At 44.0% G+C, this 15,913-nt stretch overlaps 1 protein-coding gene across 2 annotated transcripts; it reads left to right on the forward strand.

The window, feature by feature from the left end:
• Positions 1–1,307: 1,307 nt before the first annotated feature.
• FAM131B (family with sequence similarity 131 member B) lies at positions 1,308–15,547 on the forward strand. 2 transcript variants are annotated; one of them, XR_009274406.1, is made up of 7 exons: positions 1,316–1,412; positions 2,834–2,869; positions 5,339–5,432; positions 6,028–6,225; positions 6,539–6,682; positions 7,097–7,903; positions 9,504–15,547. XR_009274406.1 is itself a non-coding variant. In XM_058800247.1 (6 exons), exons 1-6 carry the CDS (start codon positions 1,359–1,361, stop codon positions 7,642–7,644), a joined length of 1,074 nt encoding a protein of 357 aa, XP_058656230.1. In that variant the 5' UTR covers positions 1,308–1,358; the 3' UTR covers positions 7,645–15,547. The 2 variants fall into 2 exon arrangements, 1 of the variants encoding a protein (XP_058656230.1); XM_058800247.1 differs by having other exon boundaries at positions 1,308–1,412; positions 7,097–15,547.
• Positions 15,548–15,913: the final 366 nt, after the last annotated feature.

Raw genomic sequence — 15,913 nt, forward strand, 5'->3', positions numbered from 1 at the left:
ACTCAGCCTAGTTAGGAACATATGGGGGATGCTACTAAAGCACTTGGTTCTGATGAACAGAAGCATCCTTTGGATGTGAAGGAAAAAATATCCCTTAGTCCTCTCAGAAATGGACCTTCCAGCACAGCAGAAATTTGAGATGTGAAGGTGTGGTGGACACCACCATATGCAAACAGCGTTGTCTTTTTGTTGTTTTTCATATTGCCACATTTAGCCTTTTTAGGGGACAAAATCTGAGGGGTTTTTTTTGCATTTTGAATTCTTGGTGATGAATGCCTCAGGTTTCCCACCCTGAAGTGCCTCCTTGGCCCCTGCAGGCCTGTGTGGGGTGGATTGCAGCATCTCTCACCTGTCAGAGGATTTGTACTGGGGAAGTGCAGTGATGAGCACTCTATAAAATGTGCCAGAGCTGCTAGAATGAGTAAGGGGCTTTGCATATATCTGTGGAGGAGAAATTTGCTATAAAGAGTAAAAAAAAAAAAAAAAAAAGAAGATCATGAAAGCGGAACCATTCACATTCAATCCAACCAGATTAGACCTTGCTGAATTGATCCCAGGACTAGATGATCATTTTGACAGCTACATTTCTTGACAGATTATAGGAGGCTCAGGTTTAAGGACAGTACAATGGTTCCTCCATGACATGGGAGCAAATAACTTCAAGCAGAATTTGAGGATGGCACGCAGGCTGAAGACAGTAAATTGCTGACTATCCAGAGCAGTCCTGGTTACCTGGCTGACTACTTACATGTGCTTCTTAGCATTTAGTTTCACTTTTTACATTTAATATTATTTAATTTTTAAATCTTAATAAAATTTTATCATGTGTATTTTGTATTATTGATATTTAAAATTTGAAGTGTAATGGCAGGTATTACAAAGGTCTTTTTTCTTGCTGAGGATGGCAGAGCAAAGGCTTCAGCAGCTCTAAGCTGATGTGCAACCAACTCAAGCCATAATGGTGAAATGCCTTTTTCAGGGATGATGGTTCAATATTGAAAGGGGATGTCTTAGGAATTGATTCTTTCCCAGTCACACATCATGACTGGATTAATCTGCACTTTAGCCAAGCATACATCATGCTTGAGAAAAACACAAGTGACTTGTCTTCATATGGAGAAAGCTGTGAGAAATGTAATAGTTGATGAGGTACGGGTGGTCTGAGTACAAATGGAATGTCTGATTTAAGTCTGTTGTGACCTTAAACTCAATGATTCTCCTGCTTATTTAGCTGAGTTGGCTTAAAACTGGTAGAACAAATTGTAGAGGCATTCAGAAGCCTGACCAGATGTGTTCCCACAGGAAACGAGGTGATTGCAGTAGACTGGAAGGGACTGAAAGATGTGGACCAAATCAATATGGACAGCACGAGTTCACTGCATGGCAGCAGCTTCCATCGACCTTCCACTGAGGTGAGTGCCTGGCCCAGAGCTGATGAGCCAAGGGGATGAGAAAGTTTGGATTCTGGGTTCAGAAATGGGTGTTGTGCATCACTGAGGCATCATCTGTGGGAGGGCTGGAATGCCAGGGAGCTCCTGAGGACCATACCAGGGCAGTGTGGCTTGCTCTGAACAGAATTGAGTCACTCCCTTCACAAGATCCATAGTGAGTAAGAATTTGCAAATGGAACTGCTTTTTAACCAGTCATGACGGGAGTGGAACACAACATGAGAAAAACAGTGACAGTTCTGACAAGCCTGTAGGTCTGCATTCCTTGAATAAGGGATTCACATTGGAATGTCCAGCACTGTGTCCGTCCCAGCTTTTGCAGCACAGCCGCAAAATCTTTTGAAGAAACACATTTGTCTGCATTTTGAATTTTAGAGATGCATTCACTAATAACTCACAGACAATCGACTTACCATGCAGTATTTTAAGGGCTGGTTCATTGAATTACTGCAGCTTCTGCATTCTTGGATACCTGAATTTTCAGCTTTGTAAGGTTCAGAGTATGCAATGATGATTAATAGAAAGATAAAATCTATTTTAAATGCATAATATTTGAAGAATCACAAATAATGTTCACAAATAAGCTTAACAAATAATATACAGTTTGCAAAACCTTGAAAAATGTTAATAGATGCACATATATATAATATTTTTATTTTGTTTGAGTACCTTGCTGGCTTGGAAAGCACCTTCAAGACACTTAAGAGTTTCATGGAGTCCTGGCAGGAAATTGTTGGGCCCAATCTTGTATGGAGAATTCAGTCAAATCAAAGCAGATCTAAAAGTCAACGAGCATAAACCACACCTCAGTGAACATTTTGATTTATATGAATGGCTACCATAGGTGTAACATGAATCATTAGATTTTCCTGAGTGTCTCCATCCCCAAACCCAGGATGTTGAGATGAGTCCTCCCAGCTGAAGGAAGCACACTCTGAGTTGGTGCTGTGATGGCTGATGTGGGAAGTCATTCTGGCTCACAAGGGGCGAGTGAGTCAGAATGGACAAGCCAAAACACTGCAGAAGAAAATAATTTCAGCAGAATTGAGTAGCTTGCTGTAGGACACTCAAAATACAAAGGTGGTGTAGCTCCTCCTTGTGTTAACCTCAAAGTGGTGCAACCCACACTTAGGAGTAGAGTCTTGTGAAAAGGTGCTTTGCTCTTTCCTACTCTGTCACCCTGTTCACTATTCCACTTTCAAACACCATGACCCTTATAGGCACCATATTCACCAGCAGGGAATGAAACCATCTTGAAAGACACAAGTTTTTAGAACACGCCAGATAAAGTAGTGCCTGTTGATTGTGGCAAACCACTGGAGTTGCTTGGCTGCTTGCAAGTTGTTTGTTACACTGACGTGGTGCCTTTCTTTGCTTTCTTTAGCAAACACGGACGGATTTCTCCTGGGATGGTATCAATGTGAGTATGCACTGAGTCACTTTTCAAATTTGTAGTCATAGGAAGACCAGGGTTTGTCTGACATTGGATACAGCGGAGGCCAGAATGAGAACATGGCTGAAAGTGCTTCGTGCTGCTGAAATTCTGGTGGTTGTCTCCAAGGTGGTAGATTTTTGTTTGCTTCTGAGTCTTTTGCTGTCTGGCAGATATTTTGATCTGTGGGTGGCTGTTGAATTGCTTTCCTCCTTTTGGGGACAAATGTGTGCCATTTCATATGTTCTATTTTTGAGATTTCTGGGCACTGCTACATAAGAAAGGTGTCCGTCCAGCATATTTTAAAAAATAGTAGTCCTTGATTAGAGCATCATTGGATCTTCTTCAGGGAGAAGTTTGGGAGAAGTGTCTCCCGCATTTTCAGTTGCACGCAGAAGTAACAGAATTCTTTATGTCTCCTAGGGTAGATGGAGAGTACCAGTTAACTTCAATTAAAAGCAGATGAGAAGCAAACATTTTAATTACACGTGTTCCTTTTGCTCTTAATACCTGTGCCATGAAAAAAGTTTTTTTTCTTTTTCGCTAATGCAGAAACAGCATCCTGAAAAAGGAATAAGGCATATTTATTCTACTGGACTTTTTAAAAGGGTACTTACAAAATATTTTCACATAAATTAACTTTATAGTTCTGTACACTTGGAAGGCCAAGATTAGCAGCTCCATTTTGAGTAGTATAAGTGTTTTCAAATTCTGGATTCTTTCAAAACTTTAAAAATACCTGTAGCTTTCTTCTTTCCTGTGATTTGGAAGCATGTGGGACATTAAATATAATTTTTAATTCTCACCTCTTTCATTGGGGCACTTATGGTCTTGAGATCTTTTGCCTAGAATCAATTACAGAAACAAATTGTGTTGGAAAATAATGGTGCATGCAGCAACTGTCTAGAAGAAATTTGTTTTTTTTCTTTTCCCTCACTGCACCTATGTCTAGCTGAAAGCAAAGTACACAAGGTTGTGTTTCCTTAAAGAAAGCAGAAGACAGTTTCCTTACTTGCAGTTTCCCCTTTTCCAACCATAGAGAATCCATGGAGCTCTTTCATGAGGCAGCTCTTAGCCAGTGTAATTCCATAGGTCTTCTTTGGTACCGAAGCTATATCATGAATTTCCTTCCCTTCCCATTCATTCCTGCCTTCATGTCACAGCTCTTCAGCCTTGCAGTAGTGGGAGCCCTCTGCAATTTACTTTCTTTTTTTGATGGGTTCCATGAGGCAGCTCACAGCACAGCCCCCAGGCTCTCCTGGAGCAAGTGGTGGATACTGAGCAGGAGCACCCGGGCAGGAATGACCAGTGGGGCATAGATGGACTTTCTCCAGCAAGCTTCATCACCAAAGGAAGTGCTTCATGGAACAAGGGCCGTGCTCTCACTTTTTGCTGTTCTTCCTCTGCTTTCTGATTTCTTCAGCTCACGTTACACACACAGCACGTTCCTGCCTCCACAGTTACAGGATGCCTTAGCTGCTGCATTTACACTCAGTTTCCAGAAAATCTCACCTCTCATATTTTGGCAACTGACTGGAATTATACACAGTGTGAGATCTTTAAAATGCCTTCCTTTGCCTCCAGTTATTTCACTGCCCAGTTACTGCTCCACTCACTTTTTGTGAGGTCCAAGTGCTTGTTTTCTGTCAGGATTTAAAATTTTCAGTGTCATAGTCACTACTTTTGAGTATCCTTGTGTTTGAAAGATTCTGGCCTTGATTTTCAGAGAGGTTGAAATGAAGAGCAGAAGCAATGTTTATTTATCCCTTGTGAAAGTTAAGCCTCATATGCAATGCCTGGCATCTCTGAAGAAGCCTGATGAATTCATCTTGAGAGATTATTTTTGTGATGATGTTTGTGACGGTTGCCTGTCCCAACAGTGCCCTGTCCTTGTTATTCAGGGACTGAGGATAAACACAGAAAAGGCAGTCAAGAAAATTAAGCAGAGCTGTAGAGCTGTAGACCAAATTTCCTTTACAGATGTAGGTACTTGAAACAGGACCCATCACTGATATAGTCATGATCATTTTATTAAGACTATGTAAGAAGAAAAAAAAACAAAGTACCAAAAAATTGGTAGTACAATGCATATATGATACGTTACTGTGGCTTGCCTATATTGCAGTGACAGCTCCCCACTGCAAGATCCCTGAATTGTCCGACAGCCATGTCTTGCATCTCTAACAAAGAGTTGGGAATGGTGCAGCGTGTCTGTGGAGGGCTGGCAGCTGCCAACGGGAGGCTTCTCACAGCCTCTCCCTCTGGCCTTGCCTCAATCAGTCCCAGTACTGTGCAATATCCAGTCCTGGTTAAATAGCCTCTCATTTTCCTTTCCTTCTTTCATTCTTACTGCTTGCTTCTGCTCGTCATCTTCCAACTACCTACTGTTTTCTCGTTTCAGTTCACTTCCTTTTCTCCTTCCTGTATATCATTTCTTCATATTCTCTCTCTTTTCAGCTCTCCATGGAAGATACGACCTCCATCCTTCCCAAGCTGAAACGCAACTCCAATGCTTATGGGATTGGGGCTTTGGCTAAATCATCTTTCTCTGGTGAGGTCCTCAAAATTTGACTTTATCCTTGGCAGCTTCTCTCCACAGGCCTTTGGCCTCTTCCCATATCTCTCTGTCACTCTCACAACTGCTCCTTTCTGGCTTTCGCCTTTTCATGGCCTTAGAGGAGTCTCTAACACCATGGTTCTAAATACAGCAATCTCACAGTTGTTGCCCTTTTAAAGAACAGATTTGTCTTACTCCTATTGGCTTCTCACTGTTCACCCCTGCTCTGACATCTTCAATTGCTTCCCTTCAGTCTTGGGTTTAACCCCCTTTTTTGTTTCTTAGTTTGTTCACTTCCAGGCTTCATCCTTCATGCCCAGCTCTATCCTAAATGGATTCTAGGCAAGGAAGGAAATGGTCTTTCATATTTGGGGTTCCCCTTTTTCCCTCTTCTGAGAGTTTGTCCAGGGGAAGATGGAGAAACTCCCCTGGAGAGTGATGCAGTGAGAGGTGGGAGACACCCAGCCCTAGTCATGCATCCTGTCCGGACAGGAGGGGAGAAGCTCCACTTCTGAGAGAAGTAAAAACCCTGTCGGAAAGCGGAGCTGTGTAATAGCCCTGCCTTGTTTCCCAATGTCTGGCCCCTTAGGGATATCCCGCAGCATGAAGGACCACGTGACGAAGCCGACGGCCATGGGGCAGGGCCGCGTGGCGCACATGATCGAGTGGCAGGGCTGGGGCAAGGCGCACAGCCAGCAGCAGCAGCACACGCACGAGAGCGCGCGCAAGGACGCCGACGCCTACTCGGACCTCAGCGACGGCGAGAAGGAGGCCCGCTTCCTCGCAGGTAGCCCTGCCTGCCTCCTGGCACCTGCCGTGGGGCGGGCGGGGTGCCCCCAGAGGGGAGCCCCTGAGAGATTCCAAAATGCGGAAGCTTGAGAAAAGCACTCGGGAGAGGCTGAAGTAGAGAGAGACTTTGGTGGTCGGGATATTGCCAGTGGAATGCAAGGTGGAGAGGGTGAGGGTCAGTTGTGGGTATGTGTGTTGCTGAGATAGGACCAGAGTGGGACAGTGTGACCAAAAGATGGGGTAAGGGATGATGGCGAGAAGTGGAGACTTTAATGCATCTTTGCTTCCCTTCCCTGTCTCCTTTGGCACAGGGGTGATGGAGCAATTCGCTATTTCTGAAGCGACTCTCATGGCCTGGTCCTCCATGGATGGTGAGGATATGAGTGTAAACTCAAATCAGGACAACCCAGCAGGCAACTACTCTGAGAACTATCAGGAGCTGATGGAGAGCCAAGGTGAGCTCTAGTGCTTCTTGCTAATCTTAAGACACCCCCTTCCTGCTTTGGTTGCTCTCTTTTGCTCTAGTCTGTTTTATTCTGTAGCCCCAGTCAGATCTGCTAGAGTCACCCCTGTTTGTGGAGCTGTCCAAGGAATCTAATCTTAGCAGAGAGTTTCCAAAGCCCAGTTCCTTTTGCCTTTTTGGAGCACAACTGTGGAAAGCTGCCAGCTCTTACAGTCAGTTGTTGGTATTGAGGTCACCTGCCAACTGCCCAGAACTGTGTTTTCTCTTTGCTCTCCTTGCCTCTAAAGGTGGATTCACCCACCCTGTGCAGTACAGTGCCATGCTCAGGCTCACAGGCTACCACGATGAGCCAGCCAGGCCTAGGGAGAGTGTCTAACTGTGTGTTGTTTGCCTCCTTTGCTTGCAGAGCACATGGCCCAGACGCAGTATGACAGCTGGCCTCACTCCTACGTCTCGCAGGGCATGTACTGCTTAGGCTCCTCCGATGCCTGGGAGGCCAGTGACCAGTCCCTCATCGCCTCCCCAGCCACTGGCTCCTACCTAGGCCAGAATTTTGATGAGTCCCAGACAAACCTTCAGGAAAGCATTTTGCTTCAGAGCAGCTTTCTCCAGCAGCAGCAGCAGCTCCAGCAACAGCGGCAGGAGCAGAACTTCATCCAGAGCACGGGGCTGGTCCACGTGTGGCCCCTGCAGACTGCTCAGGGCGGGGGTGGAGCTGAGTCCAGCACGTACATGGAGGACCACATTGAGGATGAAGGGAACCCGAGGCTGGAGAAGGCTCCTCTCCTAAACAAGAAGCCCTCTCCAGAGGAGGATGATGCAGTGTGCCGGGACCTGGAATCTTTGTCTCCTCGAGAGGAGATGGAACATGCTGCACTGAGCCGCAAAGTCTCAGATGTCACCTCCTCTGGGGTGCAGTCCTTTGATGAGGAAGAGGGAGAAACAAACAACTGATGCTTTCTGTGAAGTACTCATCATTGCTGAACAAAGAGAGGGGTGGCAAGGAATGCAATTACAGGGATTCTTCTCTCCAGCTCCCCATATTTCCAAGCAGACACACCTTCCATTCCTGACATTTAATTATTTTTTTAAATGAGGAAAATCTCAAAGTGATTGACACATAAAAACCTTTTCTTCCCCTCCCCCATGGATACATATTTTGGATTTTCATTGCTCTGGGCAACATGTGATGTGCTTGGAGAGATCTGGATTGGTAAATAATTTCTAAGTCTTTTTAATACAAAGTCTTGGCTGTGGATACAAACTCTTCTGGTACTGGGGATGTGGCTTATGAGACAGGCTTGGTGTAGGGAGCAGCTTTGTGGCTAGAATTCATCTTGGCAGAATGGACGTTGCTCTGTGGACATGGCCCCCTTCTATGTCGTAGAATATATGAATATAAACTGGTTTTAAATGAAGCTGTGGCTTTGCAGATCTAGATTGCACTAGTGTTGGGATTGTGGCTGATGCAGAGGATCAGGCCATGAAGGATGTGCTGTGCAACCAGGTCCTCAGTAGCACCTTGGTACAAGCTGTAGAGTTGATGGGTATGAGCTGTGCTCCCAGAGCCTGGGCTGTGCTGCCAGAGTGGCTCTGTGGGCACGGCTCTGCTGTGGCATGGAGAAATGGGTGCAGATACAAACCTAACCCTGCTCTCAGATATTCATGCTTCGGTCTCTTCCATTTGTTTGTTTCTCTCTTTGACATTTCTGCCTTCCCAGGAGCTGGCAAGAGCGGTGTGTCCTTTTGGCAGTGGGCACGGGAAGCCAGTGGAAAGGACATTTTCAGCTACGGAGAGAGTCATAAAAAGCTGACTCTTGCAGGGGGCTTGAGGACATGCCCATTTTGGTGCTGCTGCTGTCTTTCTGTCTTTTCCTTGCCAGCAGAATGGGGAGACCCAGAGAGTAGGCAGCAGGTCCAGGGACAGTGCATACAGCTATAAGATCACAGATACCTAGTTTACATTAGAGTTTTCAGTTTTTGCACTTTTTTTTAACCTTTTTATATTCTGGATAAGTGTTAATAACAAAGCAGTTAGTAATGGGAAAGGCCTGTGCTCCAGTCATGACTTAACAGAAATACTGCACCTCTCCCATTTCTGCCAGTCCTGCGTGCCAAATATAGCTGGATGAAAAGGGGTGAGAGGAAATTTCTCCTCCTATTTGTCTTCTTCTTCCTGCCTATGTTTTCTTCTTTTGTTTTCCTACCCCCAAGCAGTGTAAATAATGCTCAATACTTGCTCTGTTTGTTTTTCCTTCCCATCTCTTTTTTAGGTGTGGAGAAAGCTGATTTCAGGAGTTTCCCGTATTTGTACGGGGTATATATTTTTTGTTTTAAAAAAAACATGATTCTCTGATTAGGGGGAATTTGGTCTCTTGCAATTCCTCGCCATTTTTTCACAGACCTCCTTTTGGGAGGGAGAGGTTTTGAAAGGAAATTGTTTCACTTTCAGCTCTCACCAGAAAATAAACAGGGACAACAAAAGCAAAAATTGTATAAGGTTATTGATTTTGCTGGAGGACTGAACAGAACCAGCAGAGATTACCCAAGTGCTGAGTTTTAATTGCAAGACCTCTTGCAAGGAAGCATCAGCAGAGCATGGGTGTAGATCAGATGCTGGATCTGATGAGCTATAGAAAGGAATTTGCCTGGACACTGCCATACTGTTCCAGGAGCAACTCTTTTCTCACTTACTCTGACTCATATTTGCTCTGTTTAATTCATGATACATTTGTATCTTCTTTGCCTCCTCTTCAGGCTTGGTGTGTTTTTTGGATGACAGGAGAGTGATACATGCTTCTTTCCTGCTTCAGGTTCAGTTCCTGCATATTTTCAGGGAAGAATGTCTAAGGTGAACAAAATGTCACTGGAGGAATATCATCAAGTCTCAGAGTTTAGACAGCTCCTGGCAAGCAAAGCAAATGATGTCCAGGAATTGTGAAAAGTAGGAATGGCACTCTCAGGAAGAACTTCACCCCGATCAGCTGTTTCCCACTGACACAGGCAGCTGCAAAAAGAGGGACTCCTTTTTCAATACCCAGGTCTTTCCAGCCAAGTCCACTTCAAGCAGATCTGTCTTCCCTCTCCACTGCACCTCTAAAGGAAAGACCTCTGGGATGTTTAAGTTACCCTGGTAATTTGATGTAGGTAAGAGAGAAAAGTTATTGTGACCCATCTTTTTTTATGTGTTTCCTTGGTCTTGCTTCTGTATTTCTAAGGAGGTCGCTCTTCTCCTGAGCGATGAGCTTTCAATATCTCTTCAAAGATATTTACACATTCAGGTACTAACCTCCCCTGGGCAGCAAGGCTTGATAAAAATGATCTCCTATAGTTCTTGCAGGGCCATTGGAAGCTCATTGTCCTGAACTGGCTTGGGTCCAGCTGTGGCGCAGGGCCTGGGAGATCACACTAGCCAGAAAAGACAGATGGGGCAAGTGCCAAGAGCACTTCAGCAGATGAGTAAATGAGTAAGTCTAAAGCTATTTCTCTTTTAAAAGGTCTTTAGGGAAACAAAAATGGTTGGGTGTGTACCTTTGTGGGAGATTTGGGTGGCTTGTTTGTTTCTTTCTCCAAACCATTTTGTTCCCATGTGCCTCTCCAGGACCAATCTGGATGTTTACAGTAACTTTCAGAGTAGCTTCTGATCATCCCTTTGTGTTGTTTACAGGACTGGGACAAGTGGGTCAACTTGTCTAGGCTTCTTTTTCTTTAAGATGGACATGTGGTACATTTACTAAGATGTCTGATTGATGTCTAAAAGATAGACCTTATCTCCATGGAAAGCAGTGACAGTGAGTTATCTACATAAGGAAAAGTGTGAAAAAAATTGACCATATAGAAAATTCGGTGGAGTCCAACAGAAGAGAAGAGAAAATCTGTAGGTTCTTCTTGCCTCTGTGGAATTGGGATAAAGAGTTATACCCTACTTTATAGTACCATAACCTGCTGTCTTAGAAACCTGTAGAGAGCCTCATTCTCTGTGAATGCAGACTGGTTTGAAAACCACTCTCTATAAAAACCTTCCAGCTTACTAAATTCTGTAGTTTTTTCATAAATGACTTAACATTCTGTGAACAATAAAATTTCAGCCTTTTCCTGAAAGAAAGAAAAAGGCTATTTTCCATACCTCTCCACAGTCCAAAAGAGCTAATTGCTAGGAGTCTGACTAGAGAGAGCAGATCTTCCAGTTCACACTTGCCACCCGAGTGAGCAGCCTGAGCTGAACTGGAAAGGCAGTTTGAATCTCTTTGAAAGTGGAAAATTGTTTGTGTAATCTGGTCCTTTCTTACATAACAGGCCTGCTGCCTGTGTGTATCCAATACCAGAGAGAGAGATACCTGGAACCTCCTGTACATTTCCCAGAAAAGCTGTTATTATATAGATACACCTATTCAAGCATATGGGAGGCACAGGTGCTCTGTGAGCGAAATTTGGCCTGCAGTCCCTTTATCCTGGTGAGGAGGGATGAGTTGGAGAGAGTCCAGCCAAACAGTCAGAGCCCAAATTGTGTTTGTGAGGCTGTAAATAAGAAGGAAAGGTGAGCTCAGTATCCCTGATCTGCAGTTACTAAGAAACTGAGCTCTGCTGTTTGATGCCACAAACATATTATGAAGCAAAGCTGCACTACAGAAAATTTTGGGTATTCTTGAAGTAGTGGAGATAGAAGATTCCCATCTTTCCTCCAAGCCTTTGTCTTCAGCAGGAACTTGTTGAAATTACTGTGCTAAACATGAAATAAGGCTTAACCAGAAGTGACCCTAATTTAAAATCTTCTATTGGAAGAAAATTCTCTCTTGTTCCTTCTGCCATGATTGCTCATACCTGATTAGTTATACTCTTTCATGAGCTTTTCTTTTATATAAATCTGAAGCTTTCTTTACAAGCCCTCTGGGTTCTCTTCAATTCCATTACCTCAGGCTCTGGGACAGAGAAGTTTATCTGCTTCTTTCAGTTTCTGTGCCTCTAAATCATCATCCTCTTTTGGAGAGCTGCTGACAAGTCATCCACTTGCTTTTTCCCCTTAAAAAATGGTAACATCACTTTTCAGGACAGGTTGCTGCAGAGAACAAGTTTAGCCATGCTTCTAAGCTGATCCAGTGGTGAGCTGCTTTGAAGGAAGGGGAGCTCTGCTCTGACCATGCTCACCTCCCACAGCCCTTGGGCAAGTGCTGATGCACAGCTGGCCCACACCAAGCCAGGGACTTTTAGCCTGCTATAAAAGTGAAGATGGAGGAGCTGTGAGCAGAGGGAGAGAGAGTGCTGTTCTCAGCAGCTGGTCTTCCTTTATGTCAGGTTGGAGAAACTGGGAAAAGCACTTTGAAATGGCATCTTCATGATGAGTCTAAGCTGCTCAAAGGAGCTGTCCTGCCTCCTCTCTTCCACCACCACCACCAGCTCTGTACTTCTACTGCCTAAAAAGCACCAGCACTAGCACTCATTTGGCTGCTCAGGAATTGGCCCCATTGAAAACTAACCCAGTCCCCTACCTAAATAAAGGTTTCAGTGAGGTGAACTCTTCATATTGCTTCTCTTGATGAGGTAGGCATCACTGAGGGCTGCTAAATGTGTAGATGGTTATGTGGAAAACTGGTTGCAGATGCAACTTGAATTGGTTTAAGCTGATTGTGATATGTCTGTCTGAAAAGAATAAGGGTACCAAGAAGGATATTTTTCACCATTTTCTTCCTTCGTGTTTTCCTTGGAATTTTTAGGATGATCTTACTTGATTTGGTCTTTGTTATTTATGCCCTGTTGTTTCCCTCACTGTTCCCTTCCACAGGCTCCTTTGAGGTAAACCCTGGAAACTGGGCAGGAGGACATAAGTAACTTGATATATGCATGAAATTAATAAAATTAACATGCACAAATCGTGTATGCACTCAGTGATCAAACTCCATGGCAGCTAAAGATACTGACAAGTCTTATCCTGTAATTGCAAGAGGGGAGACTTGTTTAAGAGTGGAGCATAGCTGTTGGAAGGGATATTTATCCCTATTTTCAGGCCAGTTCCAGTCCAATGTGAGATACAGAAGAGTACCTGCTGTACTGTGTGCAGCAGCAATGACAAATGTTCAATGTAGCCCTGGAGAAGTGGAGAAGGAAAGTCATCTCTCTGTTTGACAGAGGTAGGAGGTGTTGTGGTGAGGCAAGGCTGTGTGCAACAGCACAGGCCTGTGCACCACTGTGTGTGGCAGGGAGGGAAAGGCTTGGAAAAAGGTCCAGAAAAGCCTGATGTCTTTTGTTTACACAACACAGGTAAGAAGCTTCATGGCAAACTCCCAGCGGAGTGGACTGAGGTACAGAATTGCTAAACAAGCTGTAAGTCCAGGATTGTTGCAGCTTATGGTACTCCTTAATCCAAACCACACTTTTTTTTTGAGACAGTGATAGGAAAGAGACCTCCCTGGGTTTGGGTACCTGCTAGCTTCTTCTTCGTTGTCTTCAAAAAAAAGCTCACAGTGTGTTTTGTTCTTCAGGGAAATTGTATGAGAAGTACACAAAATAAGAACTTACTCCTTGCCCAAATGAAGTTAGTGTGAGTTCCGATCTCACTGGAAAGCCAAAACACCTAAATTCAGCTTAGTTTGCCTTAACTGTTGTATTGATAATTGCCTAAAAGGAGAAGCAAACTCAGATAACCTGCCTCTAAGTGCTATAAAAAGCAGAGCAACATTGGCAAAGTCTAAGCTCTTCCTTCTAATTTCTCCCAGGTGGATTATTTTCCAGTGTTCCTTGTTCAGACAACTCTGGCATATCTTTTAAACAAGCTGTTTGACTTTTTCTAAAAGAAAAAAAGAAAAGAAAGGAAAGAAAAAAAATTAATTCCAATACAGAGATTATCAGCAGCTTACAGCTAGAAAAATGTAAATAAGTAATACTTTCATCTTTGATTTTCCTCCCCTGTAGCAATCTGACAGGGAAAGATTTCTATGCCATGGCTCAGGGAAAGGAAAAATAAACAGGGAAAATGTGAGTAAAATGGTGCCTATTAGAACTACATGTATGTGTAGGACAGCCTACAGTCATTAAAGCACAGTCTCAAATACGGTTGCAAGCTGTAAAGTCAGTGTCAGGTGCCTCTTTTGTACCATGGGCTTTTCCCAGGCTGAGTAGTAGCGAACCTGTGCATGAGCAGAAGAGCTGCACTTCTGTGCCAGATCAGAGTCTCTGTGTCTCAGAGTATGTCCTGGAGCCTGGGGACACCGTGCTCCCTGGGCAGCACAGCCAGTTCCGTGGAATGACTGGGATAAGGGTGAGGGTTACCATGTTAACAAATGGATGTGGAAGATCTGCGCTTGCAACATCAGGGTCTGTTTACATCCTTGCACTGACATTTTCCCCAGCATAGGCAGACCAAAGTGTTATTTTTTCCTTGAAAATGAAGAGAAGGTCTATGATTGTCATTGTTGGTCTGCACAAAAGAAAAGAAATATGTGCTGTATTTTTCCAGTGCAGATACACATTGTTGGAAGAGGAAACCAGTGCAGATACCACAGAATCGCAGAATGGTTGAAAGGGACCATCAAGTCCAACCCCTCTGGCATGGACAGGACCTACCCACTGATGTGTAGTAGATGCTGTCTTTTGGGAAGAGAGGGGTTGCAGTGTTCTGTGGAAAGAATGCTCCTGCTAGGATCTTCCTCATCTCCTTCAGCTGGGGACATTTTAAATGCCCTCTGAAACCTAGTCTTGTTTTTGCTTTCTCATAAGGGATCAAATGTCCATGCTTGCAAGACAAAAACATCTAAAAAGGCTTTTCTCCATTATGGAAACAAGATTGTGCATCAAGATTTGCTTCTAATAAGATAAAGGCATGTAGTCCAGATTCATTGGCCTTCTGGATTCATTTTCATTTGGCATGGAAATCCAGTCTCGATTGGATTGGAGGCCACAAGGTTAAGAATCCTCTTCCAGAGCTCTGCCATGTTCCCATAAGGCAAGTGTAGGTGGATTTCCCTTCTTTTCAGATACTGCATGCTTGAGCAATGTAGCAAGCCAAAAGCTCTTTTGCAGGTATATATTCTTGTTTGGCTTTAATTTTTCTTCTCTGATTTGTGGATGTTGTGCATGATTGGAGGTCTCTGGGAATCCCTACACTATAAAACTGGAACTCAAAAGTAATTTTACAGGGAACAGGATTCCTCTTGTTTCAGCTCTTTTCAGACGTGGGTGGGTACAGGCAGAGGATTGGGACGTACAAGGATGGTGGATAGGAGTCTCAAGGGTGGCGTGCAGAATGGATTCCTGAACCATGTGTAAAAATAACTAAAGGCTCGGGTCTTCAAATGTTGTATTCTCAGTATCTGAAACTCCTTTAGCATAAGTGTATGGGACAATGGAGGTTGCTGCAAAGCAGTTCTCAAGGGCTTCCCCCCAAGCCTGGATGTGTGTTCTGTAGAGGGGAGGGTGCATGGGGGTTGTCTGTATCCTGTTCAGCTAGTGTTTACAGAGGTGCATTGATGTGTGGGGAGAAGGTACTGAATGCAAGCGAAACAAAAAGGAAAAGGGACCCACTACTGAAAGCTTTCATCCTTACATTGTCCCACACTAGCCCTTAATAACTAAAATGAGTCTGATTTGCCTTTGGTCTTCCAGCTCCAAAACATGTTTGCCTGAAAATTTTTGTTGGATATACTTCGCATGTTTTGATAATGTGACTTACGAGATAAACACTTCTACAGAGCTATATATAAATACATCCATGTGCAACCACCTGCATACATGTGCACACATTACATATAGACTTAGAGAACTATATGGCACTACACACCTCCATGCCTGTATGTGGCAGCAACCACAGTAAAGGAGGGGAGGTAGCTCAAAATAGCATGTACAGTCCTTTATGGAGTTGTTATTAAACAGAATGTGGTCTTGCCCTCCTGGCTGGTGGAAGTGTTTTATTTCTGTGGGACTGGTTCCAGGGAACTTGCGTCTCAGGAAGGAGGATCCTAGGAGGAGGGGGTGGGTTTCAAGGAGACAATCTGATGGAGCACATTGAAAAGGATCCATGGTGGCTTGGAGAAGTGCCCCAGAGTAGGAAGTATCTGATTTCTCATTAAGAAAGAGCATCACATGTTTGACTATACTGGGCTAAAATCTGATGTGTGTCTATAACTGCCAGGACATGAATCCTAGGCCAGATTTGAGGATAGAAAGCATCATGTCAACACAATCCTCAAATTTAGCACAGAGTAAGTTTTCCTGTTCTACTGAATAAGCATTT

Source organism: Ammospiza caudacuta, chromosome 2 (genome assembly GCF_027887145.1).
Source record: "Ammospiza caudacuta isolate bAmmCau1 chromosome 2, bAmmCau1.pri, whole genome shotgun sequence".
In the NCBI taxonomy this organism is placed as follows: Eukaryota; Metazoa; Chordata; class Aves; order Passeriformes; family Passerellidae; genus Ammospiza; species Ammospiza caudacuta.